This window comes from Chanodichthys erythropterus, chromosome 17, assembly GCF_024489055.1.
Source record: "Chanodichthys erythropterus isolate Z2021 chromosome 17, ASM2448905v1, whole genome shotgun sequence".
NCBI classification, from domain to species: Eukaryota; Metazoa; Chordata; class Actinopteri; order Cypriniformes; family Xenocyprididae; genus Chanodichthys; species Chanodichthys erythropterus.
Window position 1 is genome coordinate 7,806,121 of NC_090237.1, and position 16,430 is coordinate 7,822,550.

The 16,430-nt window shown below is 36.2% G+C and overlaps 1 protein-coding gene across 1 annotated transcript; it reads left to right on the forward strand.

Moving 5' to 3' along the window:
• The first annotated feature begins 1,330 nt into the window (after positions 1 to 1,330).
• rhoub (ras homolog family member Ub) lies at positions 1,331 to 13,170 on the forward strand. Its single transcript, XM_067365743.1, has 4 exons — positions 1,331 to 1,739; positions 3,792 to 3,850; positions 6,474 to 9,857; positions 12,993 to 13,170. The coding sequence occupies exons 1-3, from the start codon at positions 1,541 to 1,543 to the stop codon at positions 6,927 to 6,929; spliced, it is 714 nt and encodes a 237-aa protein (XP_067221844.1). The 5' UTR covers positions 1,331 to 1,540; the 3' UTR covers positions 6,930 to 9,857; positions 12,993 to 13,170.
• The last annotated feature ends 3,260 nt before the right edge of the window (positions 13,171 to 16,430 follow it).

Here is a 16,430-nt window from a genome sequence, read left to right on the forward strand (position 1 = left end):
CATTCCTGTTCTACTTTAGGGGGATTTGGGAACATATAGTTCCTTCAAAAAGTTTTATTTTGAAAACGTGCAACAGTGAACCCATATGTTTATGAATGTGGCTAACAACATAAAAATCCTGAAAAACACTGTTGTGTTTATAAAATATAACAATGTAGTTTTAACATTTACAGCACATTTTAATGATAATTAAAGGATTAGTTCACTTTCATATTAAAATTTCCTGATAATTTACTCAACCCAAAGTCATACAAGATGTTCATGTCTTTCTTTCTTCAGTTGAAAAGAAATGAAGGTTTTTGATGAAAACATTCCAGGATTATTCTCCTTATAGTGGACTTCAATGGACCCCAAACAGTTGAAGGTCAAAATTACAGTTTACAGCGATCCCAGATGGGAAATAAGGGTCTTATCAAGACAAACCATCGCTCATTTTCTAAAAAGTTTTTAAAAAATTATACGTTTTAACCATAAACACTAATCTTGAACTAGCTCTCTTCTTCTTCTTCTCTATTTGAATTCCAGCAGTGTACTCAAAGTTTGAACTAAATTGTCATATACAATAATCTAGTGCAAGTATATAACATTTAGTTCAAACTTTGACCTGTGGAGGACAGTAATACACCAAGCAGTGTCTACACTGCCGGAATTCTAATAGAGAAGAAGAAGAAGAAGATTTTTTTAGAAAATGAGCGATGGTTTCTCTAGATAAGACCCTTATTTCCCATCTGGGATCATGTAGAACATTTTGAAGCTGCACTGAAACTGTAATTCTGACCTTCAACCGGTTGGAGTCCATTGAAGTCCACTATATGGAGAATAATCCTGGAATGTTTTCCTCAAAAACTTTAATTTCTTCTCGACTGAAGAAAGAAAGACATACACATCTTGGATGACATGGGGGTGAGTAAATTATCAGGAAATTTTAATATGAAAGTGAACTAATCCTTTAGTTATCATTAAAATGTGCTGTAAATGTTAAAACTACATTGTTATATTTTATAAACACAACAGTGTTTTTCGGGATTTTTATGTTGTTAGCCACATTCATAAACATATGGGTTCACTGTTGCACGTTTTCAAAATAAAACTTTTTGAAGGAACTATATGTTCCCAAATCCCTCTAAAGTAGAACAGGAAATGTACTCAGAAATTCAAGAACCAATAGCCTTTTAATGTGTTTTTAACGCACACTTGCCATTGTTTCTAGTAAGACAAGCGTCATGAATAGCCTTTGCTCAAACAGCCATGTGAAGAGGGAGGAGCTCGTCTAAAAGCTGACTATAAAAGCTGCCTCTCTCGCTCCTTATCCAGCTGTTGTAGAGTGTGAGACGTCTGTAGAGTTTCGTGGAGATACTGAATAACTGGAACTTATGAAACTGACGGTTTATGTGCACAGCAGCGGATCAAGCGCATTTACGCAGTGCTCATAGCGCCCAGTCGTTTATAAAGTGCTCTTATTAATGTTTTTTTCTCGGGTCACTCCATCAGGAGTGTGCGATCCACCTGCGGTCCGGTCGAGCAGCGCGTCTGAACGCACATGGATTACAGTACCCTGATGGCGCCTCCGGTGCCTCCACACAAACCCACATTCCCCCGGCCTGCGCACTGCCAGGGGCGGCTGCTGAAGTGCGTGTTTCTCGGGGACGGAGCTGTGGGGAAAACCAGCCTGATTGTCAGCTACACAACCAATGGATATCCAACTAAATACGTCCCGACAGCGTTTGACGATTTCTCAGGTGAGGCTTTGAATGCGTAATTGTGCCATTTTAGTGATTTTCAGTGGATCTGTGAAGTCAGTTCTCAAGTTCAGACAGGTGTTTCAGCAGAGGATCCACAAATGCAGTTCATCACATTAACTATGAACAAGTTTTGAAGATTATTGTATAGTTTCAACTCATTTACACCTAACAAGCGTTTTACTTGACAAGCATGCTTGTTTGTTAAAATATTCATAAAATATTTTCATCAAATTTTCATAAATATCTGACTGTTGACCAAAATGAGTCAAGTGCCATGCCTTACATTTCAGACATTTTTAATGGAAATTAACAATTTTCATTCAAAGAATGCTTTCTAAATGTTTCATAATTTTTTGAATGGACCTGAAAGAAAAGCCAGTCGCCTTTCATTTCCCACAAGCATGTCTTTGTAATTATAAAGCCCTTGCGCAATAATGGCTGACCTGAAAATCTGGCCCCTAAAATCCATTGGGTCCACTGGTTTCAATCTCTGAGCAGATATTGTGTGCTGCTCCAGTGGTGATGTCACCCTCTAACTCCTGGAACAGGATCAGAAAATCTGTGCACTGATTTGAGAACAGTTACGCAATTCAACAGGTGGCACTTTGAGGGGGAAAGGGCTGAATTCAAGGCAGATCATATGACAGGGATTTGGAGACAATTACACAATGGGTGCTTGAAGCAGAACACTTTGAAGTGACAAATCTTCAGCAGGACCTCAGTGTTACTGTGTTACTTTAGCGTGGCAGGAGGATGGAATGAACACTGTCATAGATCTGAACAGCACCTACAGTCCTGCAAACAAGTAAAGGTCAAAGGTCAAATGATGAGCGGTTTATGAGCTGCAGGAACTCTGATTATATCTGGACTGTTGATCCATGAGGGTGTATAATAATAAATAACAATACTGATTATAATTTATTAATAATAATAATAATAATAATAATAATATTAGAGACCTTGTTATATTATAATTTATTTTATTACAGACTACATTTGAAAATAAGATTATTTTATTACAGACCAATTGAAAATAACAATGATAGTAATATGAATAAAAAATAATGTAATTACAACAAATGTAATATAATTAATATAAGATCATATAAATAATAAAATAATATAATATAAATAATACAAATATTAATAATAATAAAATGCTTTTGCTTTTATTATTATTATTATTATTAAAAATCTTTTGTTATATTAAGATTATTTTATTACAGATTTGAAAATAATAATAATATTAATTATAATTGTTTAATAATAATAACATTAAAGAGACTTAGCAAATTAATTTAAATGTACAAAATGTTTAAATCAATCTGTAATAAAATAAAATTAATATTTATTATAGAGTTGTATATAGGGATTATATAGAGTATATATTTTAGAATATTTTCAAAATATTTTTAATAAAATACACATACGTATATGCATACACACACATGCATACATACATACACACACACATGCATACACATACATACACACACGCATACACACACACACACACACGCATGCATACACATACATACTCACACATGCATACACACATGCATAACTACATGCATTACACACACACACATACACACACATGCATACCTACATACATTACACACACATACATACATATATTACACACACATACGTACATGCATTACACACACATACGTACATGCATTACACACACATACATACATACATTACACACACATACGCATACATACTTACACGCATACCTACATACATCACACACACACACACACACACACACACACACACACACACACACACACACACACACACACACACACACACTCACACACACATTCCCTAATATATTTCATATAAAGTTTATTACTTATATCAATGTATAAGGAAAAGCATGTATCTTAGCTCTAATTAAAATAAAATGGCACCTTAAGTGCTTAATTTGTGATTTAAAGTCCATTGACTTTGTGTTTGTTTACAGAGTCAGGTGACTAAATGGAAACAGGTGTGTGTTGGCAGTAAAATGACTCATATTTTCCCCTTTTTTTTCTCCAGCGGTCGTCCAGGTGGATGGTCAGCCGGTGAGACTGCAGCTTTGTGACACCGCTGGACAGGTAAGAGCTCCAGCGCACCACCCAGTCTGACAGCATGACTGTCTGGCACTCATGTTGCTTTCCGTTCATTTTGAATCCAACCCAAAGAGGAATACTGACTAGACCTTTTTGTTTGGGGTGGATGAGGGCATTTCTCATCACTCTCTGAAAGCAGGATTTGGAAACTGGATGACAAAGCAATTGCGCAAAATATATTCTTATCAATTAGAAAAGGTCGGCAGGGATGCCATACTGTGAGGAAATCATAAAGAGAGTGAAAAGAACAATCCTCCAGCTATTGGCACTGTAGTTATTGGATCTCCCTCTCAGTTTCTGAGCCACACAGGCTTGGACAGGGTACTGTGTATCCAGTGGTTTTGCCTCCAAGTGATGTTTTAGATGCCAAACTTTTTTCATTGCTGATTGTTTTTGAGCTGCAGTTGTGTAACTACCTATCACTAATTTGAAAAGGCCGCTGGCTCTACATTCATTAAAATTAGATTGCTTCATTGAAAGGTTTTCTTTAAGGCTTTGAACCTCAGAAACTGACAGTCCTTTGTCATGCCTTACATGGGTTAACACAGAAATGACTCTTCGTACACAATCTATAAATCCCTTTACACAACCATGCAGAGGCAAGCTCAGGCAAACACAGGAGATAAGAATTCACTTCCCCAGTTATAGTACGGTAGGCTTTCATATAGTTTTTAAAGGGAAAGAACAAACGCACTTTGTCCAAAGTACAGAAACAAAGGCTAGTAGCACAAAAGTCTATTGCTTTCTATTGCTCGGCCTATTTAGATGTACTTTCATTGTGTTGTGCAGGTGTCCATGTCAACAAAAGAAAACTCTTTGTTTAATAATGATAAAAGCAATCAGACGATGTCTGTGCATCAGTAAATATCTTTCTATGTGCTATTAAGTGCTTTTTAAAGACCGATTTGAGTGATTGTAATTGTAGGGCTGGGTGATATAACTGTATATACTGTACACAATTACAGTAGATTCATGTTTGTATACCACAGTACATCTTTTTTAAATCTATAAATCCAACACACAAAAAATAAATTATTATTACTGTTGACAGCTAGTACAGTAAGCTGCATTGGCTATTTACAGTTATTTTTAGATTACTGTAATTGGTGGCTAGAATATATTACAGTAAAAAAATTAATTGTACAATATTAAGCTGTACTTATACCTAGACAGTAAATGAATTACTGTAATAAACATATTATATTAAAAGTTCATTAAAATTCAATATATTTTATTGGTATATCTTAAATATATATTTGAAGTGTCAAAAGGTCATTCGGTTTAACCGTCCAAAAGCCAATACAGCCATTTAATTTGTGATTAAAATATCTTCAAATGTAATAAATGTATATATATATTTTTTTTATTATGGCATGATATTATAACATCATATATCAACAGGGGGCAAAATGGTATTAAAATTGTGTAGAAGTCATTTAAACAATAAAAAAAATGTCTGGAAAAATGAATTTCATTGATGTCATTTGGAGTAACCAATATAAAGGGACCATTTTGGATCAAGTCATGCAGTCAATATCATGTGACAGGATGTGACATCATTCAGACACCTAAATGGTCATGAAGCAAAGTCACTAGCTCTCTTTTAACTATTTGAAAAATTCATGTTTTCACTCACTAATATGCACGTCCTGAAACCTCAGGTCATTCGGTACAACTGCTATAAAACGTGGAAAATGTTGTAATATTTTAAAAACTTGTACAAAATATAAAATGTTTGATTGTCCTTTTGCTAGCTAGATAGATATCAGCCTGTTGGCATTGTTTGAAAATATCGTCATTTGGTGTCATTTGATAAAACCGAAATTTTGGTTAAAACAAATTACTTTTTTGGTGACAAATTTTGTCCAACTTGTAAAAATTAAAAATGTAAAAAAAAAAAAAAAAAAAAGTGTTAATTGATTATAAACCACATAATCTCATCGTCAACACATAATTAACGTGGAAGTTTAATTAAATCTTCAGTATGTTTTTTTTTTTTTTTTTTTTTTCATTTTTATTCGTCAATGACCCATGTATGTGTGTGTGTATTTAAAAAAAAAATAAATAAATAAAAAAAAAAAAAAAAATATATATATATATATATATATATATATATATAATATGATTTGTAACAAAAAAAGTATATGCAGCAAAAGCATTGAAAAGGTTTTGGCGCTCTTATCTGTCATAATTGCTGTTCTCAAAGATTTGAGAGGCCCCACTCTCTCCAAAAGCTCTACAGATTTATACTTTCAATTCATTTGTACAGCATAAACGGGACAGGGTGTGCCAGAGTTGAAAACTTTGGCCAAGTTTAAAAGATTAAAGCGTGCACTGCGTGTTCCACATGCAATGTTCTTTGCGAGCGCCAACCTATAATTTCACTTAATTGCTTCAGGGAATTATAAAACACCCCAAGAGCTAGTTAAAAGGATTTTATTATTCGAAATAACAATTTGGAATCCCACAAATGATTTTTGAGAAGGTTCACGAGGCCTGGCGTTACTAAACCCTCTAAACATCAGTAATGATACCCAGTTTAATGATATAAAGTAATAGGCTTCCTGTTTGGGCAGTGCATTTACCTTTCATTTTCTCTCCATCTCAGGACGAATTCGATAAGTTGCGTCACTTCTGCTATACACGGACTGACGTACTCCTGCTGTGCTTCAGCGTCGTCAGCCCCGCTTCCTTCCAGAACATTGGTGAAAAATGGGTCCCGGAGATACGGCGGCGTTGTCCGCTCACACCTGTGCTGCTGGTGGGCACCCAGTGCGATCTGCGGCAAGACGTCAAGGTCCTCATCGATCTGGCGCGGCGCAGAGAGCGGCCTGTCCTGGAAGAGGATGCCCGCGCCCTGGCGGACAAAATAGGAGCGGTAGCCTACGTAGAATGCTCCTCGCTCACACAGAAAAACCTGAAGGATGTGTTTGACGCCGCCATCTCCGTGGGGCTTCGACACTCCGACAGAAGAGCCAGACGAGAACGGAAGGTCCACAGTACTGCTGATAAAATGAAAATGCTTTCAAAGTCGTGGTGGAAGAAATATATCTGCATACAGTAGCAAAGATCAAGCCAATCTTCTGAGGCATGAACTATGTGATAGACTCTGGTTTAGCGTCACGCTCCTCAAGTGGATGATGGTCAGTTGGTAACGAATCAACAATGAGTATTGCTGCTGCTGTAAGGACGATGAATGGCGGCAGAAGGTGCAGATTGTTCGGTGGCGACAGTACGAGGGAAGTTGCAGAGCCGTTACTAAAAAAATCACAGGGCCCAGGATAAAGATTTCCTGCCCTGGGGCTATTTAGTAGGTGTAGAGGACCTTATTAGACATGTTTCCATCCACAGATTTGTATGGATATTGCACTAAATGGTTAGTTCACCCAAAAATGAAAATTCTGTCATTTACTCACCCTCACATCATGCCAAACCCGTAAAAATTCATTTGTTTATCTTCAGAACACAAATGAAGATCTTTTTAATGGAATCTGAGGGATTTCTGTCTCTCCATTGACGGGCTACGCAACTACAACTTTAACGCCATAAAAAGAGATCGTAAGGCTAATCGATATGATTTGAGTGGTTTAGTCTACATTGCCTTTATATAATGGACAGATTGAATTTAGGCTTTTATTCGCATATAAACATTGATTAGCGAACAAACAGAAGCTCAACCGTACTTGCTTGATGCGCAAGAACAAACCTCATTAGTCCTTGCAGAAGCTCAAACGTGCTGCATAACACGAGAATGAACCTTTGGTTCATTATACGTCAAGCAAACATGCTTGAGCTTCTGTTTTTATATCTTATGTGTATGTTTATGAATGTTTATATGTGTGTAAAAGCCTAAATTCAATCTGGTTGTCATATAAAGTGAGAAAATTCTGACTAAGTCTGACTGACTTTATGAAAGCGTCAAAGTGGTAGTTGGGTAGCTGTCAATGGAGGGACAGAAATCTCTGATTTTATTAAAAATACCTTCATTTGTGTTACGGGTTTGGAACAACATAAGGGTGAGTAAATGATGACAATTTATTTAGTTTTGTTTTGTCAAATTTATTTTTGGGTGAACTATCCCTTTAAAAATGCTGGATGGAAATGCCAATATCTGCATAAAATCTGATACAAAACATACTCAATTGAGATGGATACTTTTTTTATTTGATAAGAAATGACTTAACAGATCATGTGATTGTATAACTTGACTAACCAGCAGATCAATCTCATTGCATACCATCTCAAATATTGTTTTAATCATTCTGAAATGCCTGAGCTAGTGTATGTCATCCAAATTATTCCCAGAACTGTCTCACACGATTGCATTCCCAAACATCAGGCATTCGATCGCAAGATAATATGACAGCATTTGTAATTGCGCTTCATCTGCGAACTCTTTCGAGGGGCAATTTATTATGTAAGAATAATGAGTCACAGGCTTCCTTGGTTGCAGCAGTTTCCCATTTTGTTCTCTTGAACACATGGGATGGAAACAGTGCTTTATTATGCGATATTCCATTTTTTGCACAATTTTACTTCACAGCTTTGGATGGAAATGTAGCTAGTGAGACCCTTCATCAAAGAGCCTAGGAATACATCAATCCTCACTGAATGAACACTAAATGACTGGATAGTGAAGAACACTGTTGACCTCTTCCACAGCCAAAACAGTCTTGATTATGGTTTGAAAAATCATCTACTGCTCTTGTTTTCAAGACCAAACAAAGTGCCACAGTTTCTATTTATTTACTCATGTCTTCTACCTGATAAATGCATGTTCAAACGTAGTGAGACCACATGTTCATGATGCTAGAATGCTAACACTGGTGATCAAGCTCCTTTTATTTGTTTAACCTCCATGTCTGAGGTCACAAAGAGGGTTTTATAGTGCCTGTGGCTGCTCAGACATTTACACTCACTCTAAATGGTCTTTATATCCCATCATGCTGAAGTGTTCAGTCTGCAACTGAACCTACTTGTAATTAGGCCACGTTTTCATCGTTTTGATTGTTCAAAATAGAGTGTAACTACAACTTTTCTGTCCTTGTTAACACTACTTTGCCTTTGCAATGTGAGATGGTGTTCAGTGAACTCTTGTGTACTATTAGTCACAGAAAGGTTGACCTATCATGCATAAGACGTTACCTTTGTATGCCATACAGTGCATTGCACTTGTGATCTCTTGTTAATCCCTACTGCAGTCTTTTAATTTGACTTGATCTTTACTGTCGTGTCATGTTGTAAAAAGTCTAGTACAAAGTTCTTTGGCTATGTGTCCTCCTGATCAGCCAATGTGATGTTGAATTTGCTTCTCATTATTCAGAAGCCCAATCAGAGTCATTCAGTCAGAGATCCATCACAAATCAAAGGGCACAACAGTAGAGTTCAGGAAGTAAAAATCCCCCCAATTATAAATTGTCATAGCACCAACAAGTTTTTAGTGCATAGTTCATTCCATAAATTTCATTACATTTTATTCATTTACTTCTCTTTTTTTTTCCGTTGTACTAAAATGTTTTTTATTTTAATTTCTTAATTTTTTTTATCAAACTCCAATTGAGAAAATGAATGGGGAAGATACTTCCAGAACCAAAGCTGCCTACAGAGTGGTCGGTCACTGTTACGCTCCATAAAGCCTCACATCAGGAAGTGGCCTCTGTTCTTTATGTACTTTATTGCAATGACATTATCAGGGTAATCTACTTTAAGATCTGTACATTTTATGATTGCATTTAATTTTCTTACTCTATGAACACATTTGTTTATGGTACAGTGTGTATGTGTGTTTCGGTTGCTGACTGCTATCCGTGATTTTCATGGAAAATAAATCCATTAACTGAAACTTACATGAGTTTTTCCTCATTGTTTTAGATATGTGTCTGTCACATCACCTGACCTACAACAGCAGGAGCATGTATGGAAGTACATATTGGGTCAATGCATGCAATAGCCTAACAAACCCGTGATGGCTATATAGCAAACACTATATGCAGTAAGTGTGTATACGTCACAGACACGGGGAAATAATTAAGAAAAATGCTGTGGGGTAAATGGAGCCAGCGTTTTAACTTACCCCACCATAAGGCACTGAATTTAGGTTAAATCTGAAGTATAAACTGCTGGTGTCATTTCAATGTAATATTACGCAACTGGTTTAGTTTATCTTTATTTTCGAGTTTATTTGATAGGAACAGTGTACAAGTACACCAAATCCTTCTCTGCTATGACCAAAGGATGTTTAATCATATAAAATTTTTCCACCTGTAAGTCTCTAATTTTTGTATTTGTATTTTATTTATATAGCACCAATTTAATACAATGTTATTCACACTTGTCATGTTTGGTTCGATTAAAACGAACCCTGGTGCGATTGCTCGGTTAGTGCGGTTCATTTGAACATATGTGAACGCTGCCATCTGAACCCTGGTGCGCACCAAACAAGCGGACCGAGACCGCTGAAAAGATGGGTCTTGGTCGCTTCCAAACGAACTCTGGTGCGGTTCGATTGATATATGAACGCAACACGGACCAAAGACATGTAACTCGAACCAAAAACAGGAAAACGAGACCCTAAAAAGGACAGAATCCTCACGCATGTCGGTTTTTCTCGTCATAGACGCGAGTTTGCCCATGACAGGCATCGATCGGTGGTTTGATGATAAAATTGCCAATCTGAACGCTAATTGGACCAGGACTAAATGTTTTTTTTTCTTCTTTGGTCCGGACCAAATGAACCAAACGAACCGAACTACAAGTGTGAACGCACCCTTAGTTTCAGTGACATTTATTCATTCTTATTTAGTTTTTATTTAATTTTACTCAACAAACTCTCTGTTTAGTCTGTTAATGGTAAGGTTTGGTGTTCAACATATTGTTTCAGAAATGCAAACAATTACAGATATTGAAATTTCAAATTCATTTGTTTGGTTTTATGTTGTTTAAGTGAGCTTTTAAAAAATAAATATGAATATTTATAAAAGGAAATTTGATTATTAAATTAGTATTTACATTATCTTTAAAATTTCACATGGGTTTGATTCAGATTTAGTTAGATGGTCAGTTTACACCCACCTACTGACTCGGTTCAACTTACCCCTAACCTGGGGTAAATTGAGCCACGGGAACACTTTTTTTATAAGAATCCATGTTTTTAGAACCGTTTGTCATAGATGTATTCTGATCATTTAAAATGATAGAAAACATCCTGAAATTACATTAAATACTTTCATTATATTTGTCCCTTATATTGAGGACCACATAAGTAAAAAACAGCTCATCTTACCCCACTCTCCCCCTATAACTTTTACCATTAACATTACCAAGTAATCCGTAACTTTTTTTGTGTTCAAAATTTACAAAATTTATATAATGATTGAGTACATCATGAATCCATTTTCCAAACCATGTTTTTGTCTTATCCTGAATGACTACGGTACACATATAATAAGTATTTATATTCAGACTATTTTAGACCGGTCGGGTCGGCACCGCTGCGGAGTTGCACAGTACCTGTGCGACTCATCATAGACATAAACGGAGAGAAGTAGCTCAAGCTACAATGTTCTTCCGCGAGACGCATGCAATTTTGTTTATTAACCGCTAGAGCGCCAAAAGTTACGGACTGCAGCTTAAAATTTCATATCTTAAGTTTTTGGTGTTGGCTTGATTTAAAATACGTGCACAACAGAGTTATTTGACCTGAAGACGTACCAGTGCAGGTCACTGGGCCACATGAGAATAAAATGCTAAAAGGGAACTTGTACAGTACGGATACATTTCTGATTATAATTGTCTGCAACAGTCTCATAGCAACCCATCATTAAGAGGCTTTGTTTTGTCTCACAGAAAAGCCAACTGTACAGACAACAGTTTCAGTGAATACAGTCTGTGCCTAGCTTAGCATACGTAGCATTTCACTCGGGACTAAACAACAGTTACTCTCAAACCATAATTTGCACTTTTACAATACATAACAACCAGTTTTGTATGGTAGCGCTCAGACGATCTTGTGGTTGAAAGAAGATATCACAGTTAGCACACTTCATACATGCTAAAAGATGATAGATTTTCAATAAACGTCTCTTAAGGACTGTCTAAGAAATACACATTCAATGTGGTTAGAAAGAAACAACCCAATTCATAATAATCACAGAGTAAAAAAAGGACATAATGTGGTTAAAATCATGCAAACACAGATATTTCTATTGACAACTTTCACAAGACACCTAAAATGAACAATAGCAGACCTGAATATCATGTGACCTTGGTGTGACCAATGCTTAGTCAATCATCTTTGGGTTTTAAACCCCTTTCACTCTTCTTATGTAATTTCTGGGAACATTTACTGTAGGTAACTGAATGCCTGAACCTTGACACATCCTGAAATGGACTTTGGTAATGAGTTATGACAACTTGACGTCACAGTTGGATTCTGTCACTGTGGTCCCACAGATGACAGGAGTTTAACAGCACATTGGCGCAAGTCCTTTCTGCCTGTCGATGTGATTTGTTCTGGAAAATGTGTGGAACTTTGCACAGCCTGAAGTCCATTGTAATGTGTTTGTGTGACGCAATGTTTCGGGGCCTCTTTAGCGGCAAGGCTGATAGGATTAAAACCCACGGCGGTGTGGTCTCATTTGAAGCATTTTTACTGACACAAATCTGCTTTTAATGTACGTCTGAATGCTTGAGGGCACATTGCTTAAGATAAATTAAATCTCATTACACACACAGTGATGGTTTCTAAATACCACAATGTTGTTTTCTGAAGGTCAGCTCATTTCCTGCCATAATTAGTGGTGTTTGCTAAGGCAAGCATCATTATTAGAATCAATCATATTTAGAATTAAGGGTTTAGAACAAAAAAAGAAAAAAGAACTTCTGTCATCGCACCCTTACAACAATAGAAGTTTATTAATGTGTGCTATTAGTATACTTTTAGTCTACTTTTTACTTCTCAGAAATATACTTAAAAGTACACTTAAGTATAGCCTACTAGACTACTAGTTTATCTAAGTATATTTTATTCTCAGAAATCTCATTTTCAATTTCAAATTTAAATAAAAATTGTGAATAACACCATGTTTGATGTCAGTAACATCATGTGATTGTTTGTTGTGTCTTATAGCCTCCGTGGAATAACCCGTTTTAAAAAACAGAGGAGAGTCTGCTGGCAAAAAGCGAATGCAATCTGAGCTTGTAATAAAACAAGAATCAACATTTGCTTGGCTTTTTGGAGATGGCGAGAACTGAAGGATTTTAAATGATTTAAAAGTGATGGAGATGGCGTTTTTATTACTCAACAGGTGAGTAATGTATTTTATTGAACAGATAAATTGCCATGGAGTTCACTGTAAAGCATTACCTATTGTGAAGGGTCATTTAATTATGTGCTAGAATTTATTTTCAAGGAAGTACCATGTCTATTAATGGGTAAAGCTACAGTAACAGCTAGTCAGCTTAAGATCCTTTCCATCTAAACTGGTTGTATCTCTTAAGCCTAGTAATGAATGTTTTATGAGCAGTATGATAACCATATTCATCCGCACAGTCATGCAGAGCCGAAGCACAACCAAAACAATGTTCTTCTTCAAAAATCAATGCAGTTTTGTTTTTTTAACCTAAAATTACATAGTGTGCCTTTAACCAGTGAATAACAAATAATGACTTAAAGGGATTGTTCATACAAAAACATTCTGCAATCATTTACTCCACTTGTGTCATTCTGAACCATCAAGTTTTTTATTTGTGGAACACAAGAGAAGATAATACGAAGAACATTAGCATCCAAATTCATGTTCACTGTGTGGACAAAAAAACATTCGCTCACATTTTCTTCAGAAAAAGTAAAACGTTTTTTATTAGTTTTGATTTAAATCTGGCATCGCTTTTGAGAAGCTTTTTGAAACTGAGCCAGACTTGAGTATTTCTGTAGTGACTTAATGCTGATATGATTGTTTGATAACTCCTGATAAATTGCTCCATAGTTTCATTGGCAGGAGCTTTTGACTTTCTGCCATACGCAAGAGGCCATAAAATCCCATCAGTCTTTGGCACACAGACTCACACATGCAGGCACAATGTGTTTGTGTCTCACATGAGGCTGCTTTTCCCTGGCTTTTGTTAACATGACCAGAGGGAGCTTCACATTTAACTTGCATATATTCAAATGATCAATGCAGAGGCCACTGCGAGGAAACCTCAATGACGTTCAGTGCAGGGGCAGTTTTTCAAAAAAAAAAAACGTCTGTCCTATAAAAATATTAATGACTAAATTTTTTTTTTTTTTCATTTTCTAAAGAAAATTTGAGTAGCGTTTGCCTGTAAATAATATAGTATAATATATAATATGTTTGTTAGGCATTGACCTTGTTTTCATTTGGTAATAACAATAAATTTGATTTAATCTCATGTTATTTCTACTAAAAAAAAGATAAAATAATAACAGAGAGGAATAAGAATAGATTTTAATGAGACAATTGTTGACGTAAAGTAAGAGTGCAAAGCTGTAAAATGGATGTGGATCGCATAATTCATATTATTTGCATTTGATTAAATATGACTTCAATCATTTCAGTTCCACGTGAAAATTTCTGGCATATTTTTCTCAGGAGAAACACCAGAGAAGCATTTCTTCTGATCTAATTAGTGTTTGGGAGAAACAAATAAGATATTAATACAGAGCCCCCGAAGGGACATGGTGATGGAAAAATTATGATGTGGGAGAAAAAATTATATTTCAGTGCACACAAAAGTTTTGCATTACCTCTAAAAACTTTGCATTCACTTGCAAAACCTTTGCATTTCCTCACAAAAAACTTTTGAGTTCTTGGCGAGCGAACGCAAAGTTTGTTAGGGAATGCAAAACATTTGTGTGGGAGCAGTAAGGTTTTACAAGCAAAAACAAAATTTCTCAGGAGAATGCAAAAATTTTGTGAGCAAATGCAAAGATTCATGGGGGAATGCAAAGGGTCTAGGGGGAACTCAAAGTTTTGCAAGCGAACACAAAGTTTCTCGGGGTACACAAAACTTTTGTGAGCAAATGCAAAGTTTCATGGGGAATGCAAAACTGTTGTGAGCGAACGTAAAGTTTCATGAGGGAACGCAAAGTTTTGCAAGCGAACACAAAGTTTCTCAGGGAAAACAAAACTTCTGTGAGCGAACGTAAAGTTTCTCAGGGGAACACAAAACTGTTGTGAATGTATGCAAAATTTCATGTGGGAACGCAAAGTTTCTCAGGGGAACTCAAAGTTTCACAAGCGAATGCAAAGTTTCTCGGGGTACACAAAACTTTTGTGAGCGAATGCAATGTTTCATGGGGGAACGCAAAACTGTTGTGAGCAAATGTAAAGTTTCTCAGGGGAACACAAAACTGTTGTGAACGTACGCAAAGTTTCGTGAGGGAACGCAAAGTTTCTAGGAGGAACTCAATGTTTTGCAGGCAAACGCAAAGTTTCTCGGGGGAATGCAAAAATGTTGTGAACGAACGCAAAGTTTCATGGCGGAACGTGAAGTTTCTCAGGGGAACTCAAAGTTTCACAAGCAAACACAAAGTTTCTCGGGGTACACAAAACTTTTGTGAGCAAAAGCAAAGTTTCATGGGGGAACACAAAACTGTTGTGAACGAACGCAAAGTTTCGTGAGGGAACGCGGAGTTTTTAGGGGGAAAACACAAAACTTCTGTGATCTAACGTCAAGTCAAGTCAAGTCAAGTTAAATTTATTTATATAGCGCTTTTACAACTGGTAATTGTTTCAAAGCAGCTTTACATATTAGAAGCACAGAAAAAAGGGAAATGGTTAAAAATAAGCTGTACAAACAAGCGTGGTAATATGTAACATATACAAGATGGTGCTACATTAAGCCAATGTCGGCTGACTCCCAGGGGTGGAAAAAACCCCCTAGGAGAAAAACCCAGCGTGCTAACACTGGGAAAAAAGTCCTAGGAGGGAAAAAAACCCTTGGAAGATATATATAATATATGTTAATGGATATGGAGATCAAAATCTGAATTATACATTTTTTTAATTTTTTTTAATCTATTAAAAATAGATTATATATAAATATATGTTAGTGGATACGGGGATTAAAAATCTGAATTATAAATGCAGCCAGAACTGGATCTGTAGGCCCATTGTCTCCTGGGCTACGTTGTAGTCAGGTCCAGATACAGGTTCTCATCTGATCTGGATACGGCCTGGATCCAGCACCCGGCAAACCTCAGGATAAGCAGAGAGACAGATATTAGCGTAGATGCCATTCTTATTCTGATGTACAGGTATATCTAGTGTTATAGGAAATGTTCTCGGTTCCGGCCGACCTAATTATTGCAGCGTAACAATCCTTTAACGGATTTGAAAAATGTTAATGTATTGATAATGTGTTATGTGTATGCAAGAGCAAAGAGATGTGTTTTTAGTCTAGATTTAAACTGACAGAGTGTGTCTGCTTCCCGAACAATGCTAGGAAGATTGTTCCAGAGTTTAGGTGCTAAATAGGAAAAGGATCTGCCGCCTTCAGTTGATTTTGATATTCTGGGTATTATCAACTGGCCTGAATTCTGAGA